We start from the raw sequence: 18,113 nt of genomic DNA on the forward strand, positions 1-18,113 counted from the left end.
GAGATTATTGAGTTGCTATGGTAACGATAGCAAAGACAAGTATTCACCTGCTTTAAGTTTTAGAGGCAATTCCTCTGTAGGATTGAAGTGTACCTTCCCTTCAGGTCCTCTCTCCCATGCTGGGCCCCAGAAGACCTCATTCTGTGTTCTGTTCCTTTGAGTGAGTATTTTAGCTTAAGGCTCGGGATGGTGAATTTCTGAGTCAAACAGTTCTGGTTTTCCACAAGTCCATTATAGATAATGAAGACTTCAGATGCTTTTTCAGAAGCTCATCACAAAGTCTTCTCCAGATACAAAATAGAAATATAATTTAAATAGTTGTGACTCAGTGTTCAAGACTTTAAAAGTGGCTTAAAGAGGTCTTTTAATTTTATGTTTTAGACTTGTCTCCTAGCAGAGAGAAATATTAAGCCATTCTCATTAAAAGTATCACTATTAATATAATAGATTTTCTTTCCATCTTTTTTATATTTTTGTATTTTATCTAAGATATTTATCTTAAAAAGTAGACTTTTGACATTCTTAAAGGTCACACTTTTCTTAGTTCCTAAACTAAAAGTTGTTTACTGGGTTACTAGCATTCTGCTGAAGGTCATCTCTATTGAGTGTCACAGTTTCCAATGTCTGTTTTCACATCACAGGATAATCCCCCGTTCCGTGTTCACAAATGATTTATATCTCTCCTGATAATGTGTGTTACACTTCTGAGCTAACTATTCACTCAGTGATGGGCGTGGGGTAGGAGGTTCTGGGGAGAAGCTATGCTCACATCAGACTGAAGGCATATGATTTTAATTTAGAAAAATTATAACTTATTACCTGTCATTTCTTCTGGAGTTATTCCCAAATATATAAAACTACAAATTTAAATTCACAAAGACCAAGTATCTACTATATTTTCTAAAGGAAAACATTTGTAGAACAAGCTGATAATGTTGGCTGATTTCTCAAAAAGCAAATATTTATATTTTTCTGTATTGTATTCAATAGAATATTGAATGTCAGAGATGAGTGATATTTGTTTTAAGCCAGAAGTTTTAATTTGATTACATTTAGTAAATTATTTGCATATTTTGCATATTCCCACAGCACTCTATTTCTCATATGTAACAGTTTATACTTTTCTAATTATTTTGGTGATGATTTGTAATCATTTGTTTAGTGGTCTTTACTTGCTAGATTGCTTTATAAGGCAGGGCCAGAATTTTCCCATTAGGTTGTGTTCACCTAATTGGTAGACAGTGTCACTCAGTCATTCACTTAGGTGCTCAATAAATAGCTGTTGGATCGAGTGACAATATCAGGAATCTGAAGCCTTAACATTTTTGCATTAATATTTTATAGGTTGATGAAAGTGAAGAAATTTTATTTTTCTGTTGCAGATTCTGGCCTTTTTGGTGTTCCATTGACAGTACTGTTAGAACAAGATCAGAAGAAAGTACCAGGAACTCGAATACCCTTGATATTTCAAAAAGTAAGTAGACCTGAATGGGTCAGCATAGAGAGAACATACTTGAGCTAATAGTGTTTTGTTTTTGTTTTTGTTTTTCTTTTTGCATTCATACTATTATAATATAGTTTTCCAGTTGATATGCTCTTTTATTTTATACTTTGATTTTTCTATTCAGGAAACAAATTTGTTTCAAGGGCTTATAATTTTTATTTCATGGTGATGGTTTCAGTGTTATTACTTGTAACTGTGATTACCTGGCATCATTTTTCTGTCTTATATTAGCTGGCTTTGTATAATTGAGATTTCAGTTCTATAATACATAGGAGTGGGAACTGCTGGTAAATTTCTAGAGAATTGAATCCTCATGAATATTTCACGCCTGTATGTATTTTCTAAGCTTTCCTATTTACAATGAGGATGTCCAATTTAATTTACTAGTGCCTACTTCGAAAGTAGGCAAAGAAACCGTAAAGTAGAATTAGAAAATGATTGCTAAACTATGAATTCACTTGTGTAGTCAACACTCAGTTATTCATAAGACAGTTATCTATGACAATATAAAAACTTCAGTCTAACCTCTGAGCCATCACTGTTTAGAAACACAGATTACATTTGATAAAAGACAGAGAATGCCCATGAGGAAGGTAGGTCAAATCAGTTATGGGCTACCCAAGATGCGGATTTTTGCAACAGCCCAGACATCTCACAGTTCCTGAAAGTTCTGGGGTAGCAAGAATGGCAGTGGGAACTTTCACAGTTGTTTGGCTCAACAAACTCATTCAATACTCAAGCTCAATCTACCTGGCACTAATTCTTCCATTATTCCAAGCCAGTCATTTACTGTCTTACCTACTAAGCTCTGACTTCTTCATTCCTCATATTCACCATTACATCCAAACCTGTGTCTCAGTGTTTCTCCTGATGGACTTTGTTCTACACAGCTTGTTCTACTCACCGGCTTCTGCCAGTCATTGCCTGCAGAACCTGTGTCTGTGTGGATAGTTGTCAGCGGTGTCTGTGAAAACAGAGAGATGCTAACAAACGTAGGCCATATATTCAAATTCTTTTAATGGCAGTAAAAGGTGTGAGTTACTTATACACATGGACAAAGCAGGGATCTCAGTGGGATCCTTTCCAAGTGTATTTGGGTTCTCCAGAGAAACAGAACCAATAGGAGATTTTATCTCTATCTATCTATCTATCTATCTGTCTGTCTGTCTGTCTAGAGAGATTTATCTTAAAGAATTGAGTTCTGTAGTTGTGGGACCTGGCAAGTCTGAATTATGTAGAGCAGGCCAGCAGGCTGGAAACACGGGCAAGGGTTAATGTTTCAGTGTCGAGTCCAGAACCTGCAGGCTGGAGACTCCTGCAGGGTTTCTGTGTTACAGTCTTGAGGCAGAATTGCTTCTTCTTTGGGGAACCTCAGTCTGTGTTCTTACAGTCTTCAGCTGACTGGGTGAGGCCCACCCACGTTATGGAAAGTAGTTTGCTTTACTCAAAGTCCACTGATTAAATGTTAATCACATCTAAAAATACCTTCACAGCAACATCTGGACTGGTGTTTGCCTGGTATTTGACAACCGGGCCCTGTAGCCGAGCCAAGTTGACACATCAGATTCACTATCACATCAGCGAAGAATAAGCTTTGGTCTTAACAGAAGTCAGTGTTGCGTCCTGATCAGGCCCAAGATTGCATCCAGCCCCTTATCATTTTCTCTTGAAATTGTTTTCGTATTTATTTAGTTAGTTAGTTATTTTACATTTTTGGTTGCTTTAACATTCTGGAGACTCAGACTGCCCACCAGTTTGAAGTCATTGGATAAGAGCCTTAAAGGTTTTTGGTTCATATAAAAAATAAAAGGGAACATACAGAGTTTTCTATTAGATAACACTTATCTGTTGGCATTCCCTCTGAATTATAAGCAAAAGAATCAGTGATCTATCATGAAAAATATTTTTTGATTTATCAGCTGACAACTCAATTAGGTATTCCGTTAATTTTGTAGAAAGGAAAGAATTGGAAACCACTGATTTGCAAAAATTCTTATTACCATTCTTTAGAGGATTACATTTTCTCAGTTATTGAGAAATATATCTCAAAAGGGCTTTAACAAAGCTTATCTAATATCTGTAAATTGTATCTGTTTCTTTTTTTCCCTACTTAGAGGCACATTGTTTAAACCATATTCTCAGAAAGGGTTGGGGAAATAGAAATATTCTTAATTTTTATCTATGGCAAAATTCTGCCAAATTAGCAAATCCTATTTTCACCATCAAACTAATCAGCCAAATCAAAGATACTTTGTATCAAAAATGTCTGACTTCATATTCATTAGTTCATAAATTCATATAAGTATGTATTATCTATTTGGGGAAAACCTATGAACATTACTGATAAATTTTACAGTGTATCTTATAAGATAAATTACTAAAAGCAGCATGATTAAAATATATAGATCATTATATTAAAATATATAGATCATTATTCTCCATTTTTAAGTCTTGAAAGTAAAAGGAAAGCTGTAAAGCATTATTTATATTTTAACAATGGCAATATAATGTGGTAGCAAAAAATATGTTATTTTCAAAGTGAGAAATATGAGAAAACACCTGGCATTCCTTCAGACAATGTATATATATATATATATATATCTATTGAGTGCTGGTATTCAGCATTAGAGACTAATAAAAAGAATTCAAATATAAGAATGCAGAAATTACTCTCATTCAGTTATTTAGAAATCATCAAATTTTCCTGTGTATTTAATAAAAGCAAAATTCATATACTGCTAAAAACTAATTTGGTCCAGCTACTAGCTAGCATACAATTTTATTTTTTGTTAATAGAACATTTTATAAGATGAAATAAAACAAAAATTACATGTACACTGAATAAATGTTGCTTTGTATTTTTTGATAAATTTGGTTTTAAATACTTTATTAAATAATGCTCATTTAATCTAAAATAATTTATGTAAAGATTTTTGCTGTGGGTTTTTATCCAGTGTAACTTGAAAAATGTCTTAGAAATCATTCCAATTGAATATTTTAAAATCATGTACTGCTTTGGTCAAAGATGCTTCTTTTTTCAGTTAATAATAAATCTTTGGGAGAATTTTGAGACTACCCTTTGCTTTATTCTTACCTGACTCCCTCAAGATCAGTGCATTCTTTGGCCATAATCCAGGGATAGAAGAGGTGGGGTCATTAAAGAAAAATTGCCCTGTCTTCCAGTGCCTACGTGCTGGAAGAGCCTTGGTAAATCATTAAAGGAGGTTTTCCTGAAAAAAAAAAAAAAAAAAAATTAAAATTTTACATTATTTTGGCACTCTGGAAGATTTTATGCCTTAGACTATGCAGAGAGTATTATAGTAAGTTTGGGGCTGAGTGAAGAGTAGGTTTGTCTTTCTGAAGAAGGCAATTGTGAAAGGAGGGGAATGGGTGATAGGAAGGAAAACCTATATGATGCTAGGAAATGCTATATTTAAACTGAGGACAAAGAAATTGATTTCTTTAAAATAGCAGAGTGCCCCCTAAAAAGCCTTTGTGTACTGCCCAGGGAATGCACGTTCCAGTTGGAAGTCTGCCAAGAAACTGACCACTTCTTTTATTATCTTCCTGGCGTCCAGTGTTATGTCATTGTAGTTTCTCCATTTGCCTCTTCTTGTGTGTTTCTGCTTTATTTTAAAACAAACAAACAAACAACCTTTGTTATTTTAATGGGGTTCTGGAGATAGAGAGATCTGTATGTATTCATCAGGCATCGGCTATGATTTAGAAGCCCTATATAAGAACTGTTTTTTTAATTTAAGTGTACCACCAAAAGCTTAAAGCCTAAAAAGGAATATTTGCAAGCAGTTTTTTCCTTCATTCATAAATAATTCTTTCTTTGAACAAACTAAAAAAGGGATGTAAATAGGCAAATACTAGAATTTCATAAGATTTATTTGATTGCAGAACGTGTGTTTCTGAAAAAGCAGAAGAAATGCATGGTCTTAGTTGCTTTGAAACAATGAACGTGGGTCAGTGTCTGTTTGGGATAGCACAGCTGTTGTGTGAAATTATACACTTTTCTTCCAAAGGACCCAACTTTTTCTAAATTACGACTAAAGTGTTGGGATGCATTGGCTTAAAGGATGGGTAGTGGTAGTGCAATAGCATTCAAAACTTCGTGAAATCCAGTTTACATGTCACTGTAATCAGTTTTCCTTTATTTATATATGAAATAGATGTTAAATTTGGGATTGTACCTGTTAAGAATGCCAAACTCAGAACGTTCTTCTGTTTATACACAGCTGATTTCTCGCATTGAAGAGGGAGGTTTGGAAACCGAAGGCCTCTTAAGGATACCTGGAGCTGCCGTTCGAATCAAGGTAATTTCTTGGTTCTACTCATCTAAAACTTGTTTGTTTAATTATATTTTTGTATTTTAAAAGCCAACTTGTCCTCCCTGCCCCTTCTTCCCATTTTAGAAGACAAAATAGACCAAAACCCTCTTAACATTCAGTTTATATTTAGTTTTTCTACAGGCTCTTCTGATTTTTGTAAGTTTTGATTTTTTTTTTTTCAAAATCACGCTATTACCTGTAATATTACTGTGATAAATAAAGAGACAAATGATTTTAATCTCTCTACTGTGCAGACGTAAAATAGGAACTAAAGTAGACAAGCAAAAGACAAGGGTAGTTCTGTCCTTCTGATGAAAAGAGAACATGGTGAGTCAAAATATTCAGAGTGGGCTGGTGACAGCTTTAGTCAGCATGAGTAACAGCAATTGAATTGTTTTTTTTTTTTTTAAAAGGGCAGGATGATAAACTCCACCAGGTGAGCAGAGTAGGAGACTTGACATTAGTCCCCCTGCATTATCAGTCTTAGTGAGCTGGCAAAATGAGACTGTCTAAACCACTCTCCTGACTGTTACAGTTCTTTGGCTCACTGGATCCAAGGGTAGCCTGGGTCCAGCTTGTGAAAGAGGCAGGGGGATTCCCAGCCTTCCCAATTGGAGTCCCCTGTCTCCCTCCCCTGCTTTCTTTTCTCTCAAGATGACATTTCCTTCCCACTGTCCATGGATGTGGTATACCTTCCTCCTTTCTCTGCTCCCCAGCTCCTGTGCTAGGGAATAAAGTATCCAGTGAATGCATGGTACAAGTAGAATTACCCTACAGATGATGCATACTTCGTACGCCTCCCCAGGGTTTTGCATTGTACAGGGGCCGCATACTTGGAATTGTAGCTCTATCTGGAAAATTTATCCAGGGAGAATTTTTGGTCAGTGGTCATTAACAACCTCCTTTACCCGTATCCTCCAAATTCAGCTCCAGCTCTAAAAAGATAACACTCATTGCTGCCCGCATCCAATATTTCGTCGTCCTGAATTTGTAAATCCAAGAAGAAATAGGATGGGGGAAGAGATATTCTCTGTTGATTTCCTTAAGATATATTGGGTATGACATCTTTAGAGCTGGATCGGGAAGAAATGACTCTTGGTGGTTGTACACTCTCCTTGCCTGTGACTGTGGCTGTGATGCGTCCAGGACTGGATTACTGTTCATAGGTTTCACAGTTTGCATCACCTGCTGATTTCAATAAGCTTCCTCAATTTAGGCGGACAGTTTCAGCCTACTTGCTTCTTACTACATAGTGATCTCAGTTTAATAGGATTTGAGTAACCTGATATATACCCTGCTCACAAATGTCATTCAGCTTGTGTCCCCTGGGTCTGCTGTCCTGGTGCACAGAGGTCCCTGAAACTGTTTTGGTGCTCTTGTAAGTTTTATACATGGCCACTGTCTCACTTCATTTGCTGATACCTGCGGCAGTTTCACCACCAGTCTATCAGGGACGTTGTGTGTGATTGGGAGACGAGTTCTGTTGAGAAGTACATTCTCTTACAGAGCAAGAGTCCCTCAGAAACCAGTAACGTGACTTCATATTACCCATCTCAGCAAGAATACCGCCTCTCAGGTCACTGTTCACGGCCCACATTAGCAGAATGCAACGGCCAACTCACAAGAGTCATAAGCACGTTTACTTTGCCATACAAGAGTGGATATGATGCGGATTTTACATTTTGACCAGATAACTGGCAGAGGGATGAGTTCAACTACATGTACTTTCTTAGAAAGTCGATTAAGTGGATTCATCTGGCTCAACTCTTCAACACAGCCTCTTGTCACAGACTGAATGATGCAGCAGCTGGTCTGTTATAAATAATTTAAAGATAATGTGCAAAATTTTGGGTTGTCTTTCTTCTCCCCTCCCCACCACATTTCTTGGACTCTCCTCCCTCCCTCCCCCTCTCCCCTCCACTTCTGTCCTCCTCTCCTTCCCCTTCCCTTCTCTTTCCTCTTTTCCCTCTCCTTCCTTCTCTCTCCCCGTTTCCCCTTCTGCCTCTTCCTCAGGCCTTCTCTCCTTTCCTTTCTTCCTTCACTCCCTCCCCCCGCACCTTCTCGCATCCCTCTCTCCTTCCAACTTTCTTTCCCCTACCCCCAATTTCTGGGTTCACCTTTTGTATTTCACCAATTACAAAAGTAATTGGGGTAGAGGATGGAATTGTGTTGGGAAGGGAAAGCGTAATAAATTTACCTTACAGGAAAAACAAAGAATGTTCCTTGGGAGAACAGTTTCAAATATTAGAAGGAAGTGACAGAAACTTGGAAGGATTTCTAACATAATAGGAGTTATGCCACAGTGAAAAAGCATATAGAAGATAGTAATTATGAAACTAAATTGATTTATTATTAATAATTTGGCAAATTTTGTAGAGTCCTTGAGGTAAATGAACTAGGTATTTCTAATTCTGCAAGGACTCCAGCTGCTTTTGGCAGCTGGCAGCAGCATGGCTGGGTCACTGACAGCCTGTGCATTTAAGACAGGTATACTGATGTATTTTTGTGCCTCATTTGCTATAGAATTTGGTTTTCCATTTCCCAGAGGTGACTAATCAGAGGTGGCCTTCTGCTTTAGGTCCAGAGATTGATTTATGTATTTTGTTATGTAATGTACTTCTAAATAATTTAAAACATAGACTTGTTTCCTTTTTTTTTTTTTTTTTTTAGAGAGAATAATGTGTGAGGGCTGGAATTGTGAGGAATGCTTTTTTTTTTTTAAACTAAGTTAATTATTTATTTATTTATTTATTTTTGGCTGTGTTGGGTCTTCGTTTCTGTGCGAGGGCCTTCTCTAGTTGTGGCAAGCGGGGGCCACTCTTCATTGTGGTGCGTGGGCCTCTCACTATCGCAGCCTCTCTCGTTGCGGAGCACAGGCTCCAGACGCGCAGGCTCAGTAATTGTGGCTCACGGGCCTAGTTGCTCCGTGGCATGTGGGATCTTCCCAGACCAGGGCTCGAACCCGTGTCCCCTGCATTGGCAGGCAGATTCTCAACCACTGCACCACCAGGGAAGCCCAAGACTTGTTTTCTTAATGATTTTTTAAAAGTTGGTGAAAAAGTATAGTATCTAAGTAAAGCCCCTAAATGTAAAGGCTATTTTAACTAATCTTTTAATTCAGCCTTTACTGCTTAAGGTTTGTTGCATGTCTAGGAAAATGTGTAAAGTTTCAGAATTTTGGGCCTTAGGTATCATTTTCATTGGTGAAGTACACTTGGGGTGGGAGGAGTAGTATTTTTCTGAGTAATAGAGAAGTGTTGGCCTTTAGTATTTTCAGATGTCTTTTCAAAAGAGTAGAACCTCTTATAAAGTGGGAAGTATATCAGTCTCAGCAGGAAAAAAAAAACATGCACTTACTGGTAATTTTTTTTTCTCTCTCTCTTCTGCCTTTCAGAATCTTTGCCAAGAACTGGAAGCAAAGTTTTATGAAGGGACTTTTAATTGGGAAAGTGTTAAGCAGCATGATGCCGCCAGCCTGCTGAAGCTCTTCATCCGGGAGCTGCCCCAGCCACTGCTCAGTGTAGAATATCTCAAAGCCTTTCAGGCTGTCCAGAGTAAGTGCCATCCCTCTCTGAAGCAGTCCTTGTGCTGGTGCCATCCATATTAATTGCTGTAATGATATTTTGCATCGCAAAGATATATTTGGATAGACATCTTTACTCACTGATGTCAGCGAGTACTCAGATGGCACATGATGTTTTCCTTTACTTTTATAAATATACATCTCTGAGTAAATAGATAATAGAATGTTCTCTTTGGGTACGGATTAATTGCATGCCCTTTAAGCAATACAATATACATATTTTCGTGTTAAAACCTGGAAACTTCACACTTCTTTTTTAATAGGATGAATCACGTAAGCTCTGTGATACATTTTTCTTTCCAAGTGTTAAAAGTAACACTTACTGGAGAAGCTGTGGATTAACAGTTATCCTAAAAGCACAAGGAGATACGGCAGAGTCTGTGATTATTTCCTGAAAAATTAACTTCTGAAATTGTCATGCAGAAACATGGAACAAATCATTTGGCTGCCTCATTGGTTAGGAGGCAACTTTCCAGTTTGTGGTCTTAGGCAAGCTCCAAATTAATGTCTTGAGTAGTTCTCAATTCCTTTCCAGTGAACGGAGAGAGCTGATGAGGTACTTATACTGGCATAATTACACCTTTTAGTCATAGAGACCATCAAAAAAGGAAGAATGCTGTCACCACATTCTAGTGACCAAACCATACTTTAAGTTCCAAATTGGACCACTTTTGAGAGTGAAAGGGAGGCACTATTAATGATTATGCCGAACTAAAGTGTCAACCAGAACTGTTCCAGGCTATTCTTTTATTTTTAACTGAGGTATAATTGACATACAATATTATATTAGTTTCATACGTACAGTGTAATGATTCGATATTTGTATATATTGCAAAATGATCATCATTATATGTCTACTTAACATCTGTCACCATACATAATTACAGAAAAATTTTTGCTTGTGATGAGAACTTTTAAGATCTACTCTTAGTAACTTTCAAATATGCAATATAGTGTTATTAACTATAGTTGCCATGCTGTACATTATTTCCCTAGGACTTATTTATTTTATAACTGGAAGTTTGTACCTTTTGACTCCCTTCACCCATTTCCCCTGATCCCCACTACCTATGGTGGTTCAGGTTGTTCCACCAATCTATTCTCTGTATCTGGGAGCTGTTTTGTTTTTGTCTTTGTTTTTGTTTTTGTTTTACGTTCCACATATAAGTGAGATCATAGGGTATTTGTCTTTCTCCATCTTATTTCTCTTAGCATAATCCACTCAAGTTTCATCCATGTTGTTGCAGATGGCAAGATTTCACTTTTTTTAAATGGCTGAATGTTATTCCATTATGTTCCAGGCTATTCTTAAAGCATGTCATATTGAGATGTTTCCCATGGGTTATCTCATATCATAGCATTTATTCAGAATTTTTAGGGAAACGTGACTGAAATCATCTGTTTAAAATATTTTTTTTAATGGTTAAGTTGTGCTATTTTGCATATATATTCCTTGGATGTGGATCCAAGGACCAAATTTATACCTGAAAAACAAATGCCGGAATGATTGCAGATATCCATGCGTATTACCTAATGGGGTAAGGGCTACTGAAAATAAGAAGTATCAATGAAAATAATGTACCTCTTCAACTCTTTCATTGCTGGTTGGTCTTCTTATTCATTCCACAAACATTTATTGAACACCTATTGTGTTCCAGGCTCTGTTTTACATATTCCTGCTGGAATCGATGGACTCTTACCACGTACACCACGTAATTTGTTCACTCACCATTATACCAAACAAACTTCACTGTTGTGGGTCCACCCTGACACCATATCATAGAAGGTCTGATCTCCTATGTCTTTACACTGGGGAATAATTATCACGCGGAAGTTAAAATTATTTCCAAAGCACTATTGCGCGTCTGCAAACATAAGGCTGCCCGTCATACACTCATAGTTGGAAGTGAGCATTCTGAGAGAGAGAAAGCTCTGTAGCAACAGCTGCTTCTCCTGATCTCCCCCAGACACGCTCCCAACAAGGCTTGCGGCTCAGGCATTGTGTCTCACATCTCACAGTGATGTTTATGCCGAAAAACTATTTTCTTACAAAACGGAAAAAGAAAGTAAAGAGAAATGTTTTGGTAAAGACAAGCGTTCAGGTGTATTTAATCTGTCTGCAGATCTTCCAACCAAGAAGCAACAACTACAGGCTTTGAACCTTCTCGTCATCCTCTTGCCCGATGCAAACAGAGACACGCTCAAGGTCAGCTGGATTCATTTATGTTAAATATCCCTCAGAACTAAACAGAGTAATTTTTCGTTATTTGTGGCAAAACGAAATGATGTTATCGTGGAGGTGTTAGTAGTTGTCTATAAGGAAAAGACCTATTTTTAAGGGCAGATGGTGAAAGTCTTTAACTCTTTATTAATTTATTAACCAGCTTAGTCATGTTAATAGTATCATTAGGCGTTTTTTTGATTTTTTTGGATTTTTTTTCAATTATAACATTTCTTCTACCAAAACAGGTGATTGAGGTTCATTTGTTAATAAAAACATGGGTGCATTTTGGTTTTTTCTTCTTTCTATTTTCCTGCATTTTCCAGATTTTATCTGGTGAGCATATACTAGTAAGGTGAAAATTGAATGTTTAAAAAGAAAATCCTAAGGCTCATCAAATATAGCCCACTGTTGCCTAAAAAGGTTACATTTGTTTGTAGTTCCAAGCAGTAGAGTTTGAAATGTTATAATGATGATTTTGAAATGTTTGGTTAGCCAAAAGATAGACCAACTCAAATAAATTCTAGTTATTTCTCTAATGGATTACCCTGAGTTTCTGATTTATATCATCATTTCAAAGTGATTTGGTCTGATATTCATATGATTAAATACCGTTTACTACGTATTGTCAGAGGCTTTCATAATAATCAGTGGATTGTTCCACATTGATTAATTTTCCTAATGCAACCATTTATTTATAGAGTAGTTAGAAAAGGTTTAATTATAAACTTTTATAAAAGAAAAAGAAAAATTTTAAAAATATAATTTAGAAAGAGCATCTCCCTTATGTTTTTTTTTTTTTTTTAATTTTTTTTAAATTTTTTTTTATTTTATTTTATTTTTATTTATGGCTGTGTTGGGTCTTCATTTCTGTGCGAGGGCTTTCTCCAGTTGCGGCAAGTGGGGGCCACTCTTCATCGCGGTGCACGGGCCTCTCACTATCGCGGCCCCTCCCATTGCAGAGCACAGGCTCCAGACGCGCAGGCTCAGCAATTGTGGCTCACGGGCTTAGTCGCTCCGCGGCATGTGGGATCTTCCCAGACCAGGGCTCGAACCCGTGTCCCCTGCATTGGCAGGCAGATTCTCAACCACTGCGCCACCAGGGAAGCCCCTCCCTTATGTTTTGTTGTTGCCTTAAAAAAATTGTTTTTATACAGGTAAGGGTGAAACCCTTGCCCATTTACCCCCTATGGTTCTTTCTATTTAAAACAAAAAAAAAATCATGTCAAAAAATTTCCTGTCAAGAAAACAAAACCACCAGTTGGTAAATCTTGGAAATGTCTTTCTGTACCTCATTAAGACTCCCTGAACTGAAGCTAGGTGAGCGAATTCCATGCCCGTGGAATGAATGTTAATACTCAACTTTTCTGGCTGAAGCAGTTGATGAGGATTGCTGGAATAAAAACACTGCATTGCTGCAGGAGAACTTCCAAAGAGTTAGTTAGTCCCTTTACTAAGTCAGAAAATAATCTTTTGCTTCACTGATTAACTGAATGAATAACTGAGAAGGCAGGTTATGTTTGGTTTGGTTTGGTTTGGTTTTGGAGACAGAGGCCAACTCCAGAAAGGGTTGCATTCAAACACTGTGTGACCAGGGCTGCTGGGTATGGGTGTGTAGACTGTGGCTGAAATAAGGACATCTGGCCCAGGATGAAGCGGGGACCGATTTTCAGTCTGTTCTCTGCTTGCCAGCCGTGCCCTTGACACAGGGCATCAACTACCTAGAAAGAGGAGTTTAATCCATCTTTTTCTTTTTCACATAAAGGTGCCTGTCTGTGTGATGGCCCTGTGAATGACCAATATAAGGTAGAAATTGAAAGACATGATTTACATAAAATATGCCTGCATTCAAATGAGTTCAAATAATTGTGGGAGGAAACGCTTATTTCGATATGGTTACTATTGGGCGAGGTTGGTCTAGAACTCGTTCTTGGATTTTGCCTTTAAAGTCCCAGGAACATTCTTTTAAGACAAAATCTGTTTAAAAGTGTACTTTTTAAAATTTTAAAGTAGTTTTAATTTTAGCATGTAAGGTTACTGGGAGCACAATTGTATAAATAAGGTGGAAAATAGTTTCTTGGGGTAAAAAATCGGAAAATGCCAAACAAGTAATTTTACTAATTTACTTAAGCTTTAGTAGCTTAATTAGCCAGCTCTGATGAAGGTTTCAAACAAGATTTCTAATAACAGAAACACCAAAACAAGTATACCATATATAAGAGAATAAACCATCTAAATTTAGTTCTCTAAAAGAGAAGGGAAACTTCATCACAAGGTAATTTCAGGAAGCTTAATGTGAACTTCCTCAATTTTTCCAGTCCTATTGCCGCTTTTTCCGTTGCCATTTGGAGGGACGGGATCATGTGCCTGATTTGTGTAGACTATTTCTACAGCATATCTAAGGGTTTGGAGGGACCATGTTAAATCCCATGTCCTGGTTTAAGTCTAGAGCAACAGGTGTCTTTAGGCAAGTTGCTTGACCAAGATTTTTTTTTAACCTTGGGTTATCGTGCATTTGGACCAATGATCATACCTACCTTTGACTTGGAGGAATAACAAAGACTAATGTTAAGATATCAGTGGGAAATTCATGTTAATATAATTATTGGCGTGTGTTTATCTTTTTTGTAGTTTTAGGAAGTTCATTGTATACATTTTCTTGCTTAATCCTGGCAGGCTAGGAGATTAATATTCCCATTTTATGAATGAGAAGACTTTAAAGAACAGGGATACCAAAAGGTTTATCCTAAGATCACACATAGCTAATAAGTAACTGTGCTAAGACTCAAACTGAGTTTTCAGAGACTGGGTCCAGTGATACTTATATAACACCAGACTGGTGATAGATACATTTTTTTTTTTTTTTTTGCCACACCTCGTGGCACGTGGGATCTTAGTTCCCCAACCAGGGATCAAACCCGTGCCGCCAGCATTGAAAGCACAGAGTCTTAACCACTGGACCACCAGGGAAATCCTGGTGATAGATACTTTTAAGAAAGGACAGTTCTTATAGATCAGATGAAGAGACAATATATCCGAAGATGAAGTTCTTTCAGCAAAGGCTAGGTTAACATTTTATTAGTTTCGTATCTACATATACACACATATTCTAATATCCTGATAGTAATATTTAAATAACTTTATTGCATTATGTACACCACATTTAAGTGGTTTATTACCTAATCTCTGCAATTTATGCTTGTAAAGAAAGAGATACACTGGTCCCTGAATAATTATTCTGGTCTTTGGAACAAAATTAAATATTTTTTCCAAACCTTACCAATTAATCTTTTGTCCTCATTTGAGAAGGTATTGTTTCTGTATAACCTTATGCTTAGATTACAGTTTAACTTTGTGAGCACTGGACCAGAAATTAGATACATAAATCTCATTGTTAGATAGTAAGGCTATGCCTTTAGTTTGTTTCAAACTTTTAGGGGTCTACATAGTAGCTAAACTGGACTCAAGATCAAGCTGTTAGAGCTTATAGGAATTTTTTTCCCCCTGAAATCCTGTGAGAAATGAACACAGTTCTTTTGTTTTGTTTTTATTTTTCCATTTTGGCGTAGTTTATTTGAACTTTTTCAGGTAGGAATTTTAAGCTAAGTATGATAACCTGCTTCTTTTACTAGTTAAGAGTTCAGAAACAAAGCCAGATAGACAGGCAGTTAAATTCCTTCTCCACCATGTGCTTGCTCTGTGACCTCTGGTAAGTTACGTCCATTCTCTTAGACGCTGTTTTCTCTGTATGATGGGGATCATTAAGGCATCTATTTCCAGTCAGGATTAAGTGAGGTGATCTCTATGAAGTTCTTAAAACAGTGTCTCGCCCGTAGAGATCATTGAGTATCTGTGCAGTTATTGTTGTTAATGTTTTGGACCAAAATTGATTCAAGAAAGAAGGCAAAAGAAGAACTTAAAGCTTTATGCCCTGGCAGAAGGAGGGTGATCTAAGCTGCCCTGGCCTTTGTGGAGGGGCGCTCAGAGGACACATTAGTGTTGTCCATAGAGGTGGGAAGTGGGGGGCATCAAACTGAGCATAAACTAGCCTGTTCTGGTGAAAAGCTCCTTTTCGTTCATTCATTTTTTTGAAAAAAATTCTCTTCTCTTTGTCTCTATTTCCCCTCCTCCCCATCCCAGTCTCCATTCTTTTTGGATTTCAAGTCAGCCAGCTATTGAGTCCCTTAAAACAAACACAACTGAGATTGAACGAGCCTTTTTAATGGATTTTTTTTTTTTAATATTTAGAGATAAAAGTACAGCACTTCCTGCAGCAAGTGAAGACTCGTTTGATATTTTAAACTATTTTTCAGTGCTCCATGGCTTTGATAGGCAGGCGGTCTGACCCTTCTCCATCCCTCTCCCCACCGCCCAGCTCAGATGTGTGTCCTCTTGCCTCATTCCCCAGGGCCATAGTCCACAGCGGAAACACAGCACCAGCTCCGGGTGTGTTAACCAGTGGAGCACCTTTGAGGACAAGGCCCACTGGATGTGGCTGGCTGACTGTGGTTATGCACAACTTATTTATTTTTTTTAACAAATAAAAATCCCATATGCTGCAGTGCCTTAATCTCTTATATTCACGTATAACACAGATCTCAAAACGTTACTTCTGTTTCAGGCCCTGCTTGAATTTCTCCAAAGAGTCGTGGACAATAAAGAGAAAAATAAGATGACGGTCATGAATGTAGCAATGGTCATGGCCCCGAATCTCTTCATGTATCATACACTGGGTTTGAAGTCCGGTGAACAGCGAGAATTTGTAATGGCAGCTGGGATAGCTCATATCATGCACTTATTGATTAAGTATCAAAAACTTCTGTGGACAGTGAGTATATATTTTCAAGTTCTGTTAATGAGTGATGATATCTAGATTCTGAAGTCTTTTTATTGTTATAGTCTCTATAAAAAGGTAACCAATATAGGTGATTTCAAATGCGGTTAAAAAAATTGATGTCTACTTTTAAATATCTCAGTTTTTAAAATGCCTACATGATTAAGTGTTTCAATTTGGTAACTTCTAAAATATTTTATTTTTGCTAATGGAATTTCTGAGGATTATTTTTTTCTGGATTATTGCTAGGTACCTGTCAGCTCTTGTTTATTGGTGAGTTTTTCTTTCTCTTTTGACAGGAGAGGCTAGCTGGTTATTAGAAGGGTCTATAGGTTAGTTGGAGGCTAGGTTGTAGATAGGTGGCTGCTAAAGGGACCAACTGCTGAGTTCGTGGTGCCTAATGCCTGTCACCTCAGGCAGTCTCCAGTCCTGGCGTAGAAGATGGTCACTATGTCCTTGAACTTCACCAAACCTCTTTTTTAAAATTAATTAATTAATTAATTAATTAATTAATATTTTGGCTGCATTGGGTCTTCGTTGCTGCGTGCGGGCTTTCTCTAGTTGCAGCGAGCAGGGGCTACTCTTCATTGTGGTGCACAGGCTTCTCTTGTTGCAGAGCACGGGCTCTAGGTGCACGGGCTTCAGTAGCTGCAGCACGCAGGCTCCGTAGTTGTGGCTCGCGGGCTCTAGAGCGCAGGCTCAGTAGTTGTGGTGCACGGGCTTAGCTGCTCTGTGGCATGTGAGATCTTCCCGGACCAGGGCTCGAACCTGTGTTCCCTGCATTGGCAGGTGGATTCTTAACCACTGCACCACCAGGGAAGTCCCCAAACTTCTTTTTGAACTTTACACAGTGGGTGGTAATTTTCATCACCTGGATACTCTGTACACATGGTAGGTAATATGATGAGTTTTTTTCCCACAGATTTAATGAATGGCATAGTCTTATCAAATAGAGCCTTTACTTCTCTCCAAATATAAGAAATAAAGATAATTATTTCTATAGTTTAAAATGGTACTACTTCTTTTTCCTCCCTAAACTTAATTTCATTTCTCCATAGATTCCCAAGTTTATTGTCAACCAAGTGAGGAAACAAAACACTGAAAATCATAGAAAAGATAAAAAAGCCATGAAGAAATTGCTGAAGAAAATGGCTTATGACCGGGAAAAATATGAAAAGCAAGATAAGAGTGCAAATGATGTAAGAAAAACTTGAAGATACATGTTTTTATACAGATTGCAGTACTGCTTTTAATATCTTATATACAACAAAGAGATTTGAATGTTTTTGTAGGATGAATTTCTACACACTTAGTAGGCTCTGGTACTATATTATATTAAAGGCATCAATAATGGTACCTCTGCTCCTATTAGTACTGATGATCAATACAGATAGTTGCACAGGTCTTGGTGACTCAGCATGTGAGCTGTTGTTAAGGAACAAAGGAAGATAACAAGACAGGAATGTCTCAGCACACACCCACCCACACATAAACACACAGAGGACTCTGTGGAGATTCCAGTTGCCCACTAAATGTGTAATGTTTAGTAATTAAAGAGTCCCGTGTGTGAACCATTGACCTTTTTTCCTTCAATTTTCTCATCTGTAAAATGGGGAAAAAAACTAACCCAGATA

At 37.4% G+C, this 18,113-nt stretch overlaps 1 protein-coding gene across 4 annotated transcripts in view; it reads left to right on the forward strand.

Annotated features, from left to right (window-relative positions):
• Nucleotides 1–18,113, forward strand: part of ARHGAP18 (Rho GTPase activating protein 18) — a 125,049-nt gene that overhangs the window by 89,680 nt on the left and 17,256 nt on the right. For all 4 annotated transcript variants that reach the window (XM_059941241.1, XM_059941242.1, XM_059941239.1 and 1 more), the window contains exons 7-12: nucleotides 1,383–1,474; nucleotides 5,749–5,826; nucleotides 9,236–9,395; nucleotides 11,548–11,630; nucleotides 16,267–16,473; nucleotides 17,538–17,678. In XM_059941241.1, the coding sequence (XP_059797224.1) occupies nucleotides 1,383–1,474; nucleotides 5,749–5,826; nucleotides 9,236–9,395; nucleotides 11,548–11,630; nucleotides 16,267–16,473; nucleotides 17,538–17,678 (761 nt within the window). The remainder of the gene's footprint in view (nucleotides 1–1,382; nucleotides 1,475–5,748; nucleotides 5,827–9,235; nucleotides 9,396–11,547; nucleotides 11,631–16,266; nucleotides 16,474–17,537; nucleotides 17,679–18,113) is intronic.

This window comes from Balaenoptera ricei, chromosome 12 (assembly GCF_028023285.1).
Source record: "Balaenoptera ricei isolate mBalRic1 chromosome 12, mBalRic1.hap2, whole genome shotgun sequence".
Classification (NCBI taxonomy): domain Eukaryota; kingdom Metazoa; phylum Chordata; class Mammalia; order Artiodactyla; family Balaenopteridae; genus Balaenoptera; species Balaenoptera ricei.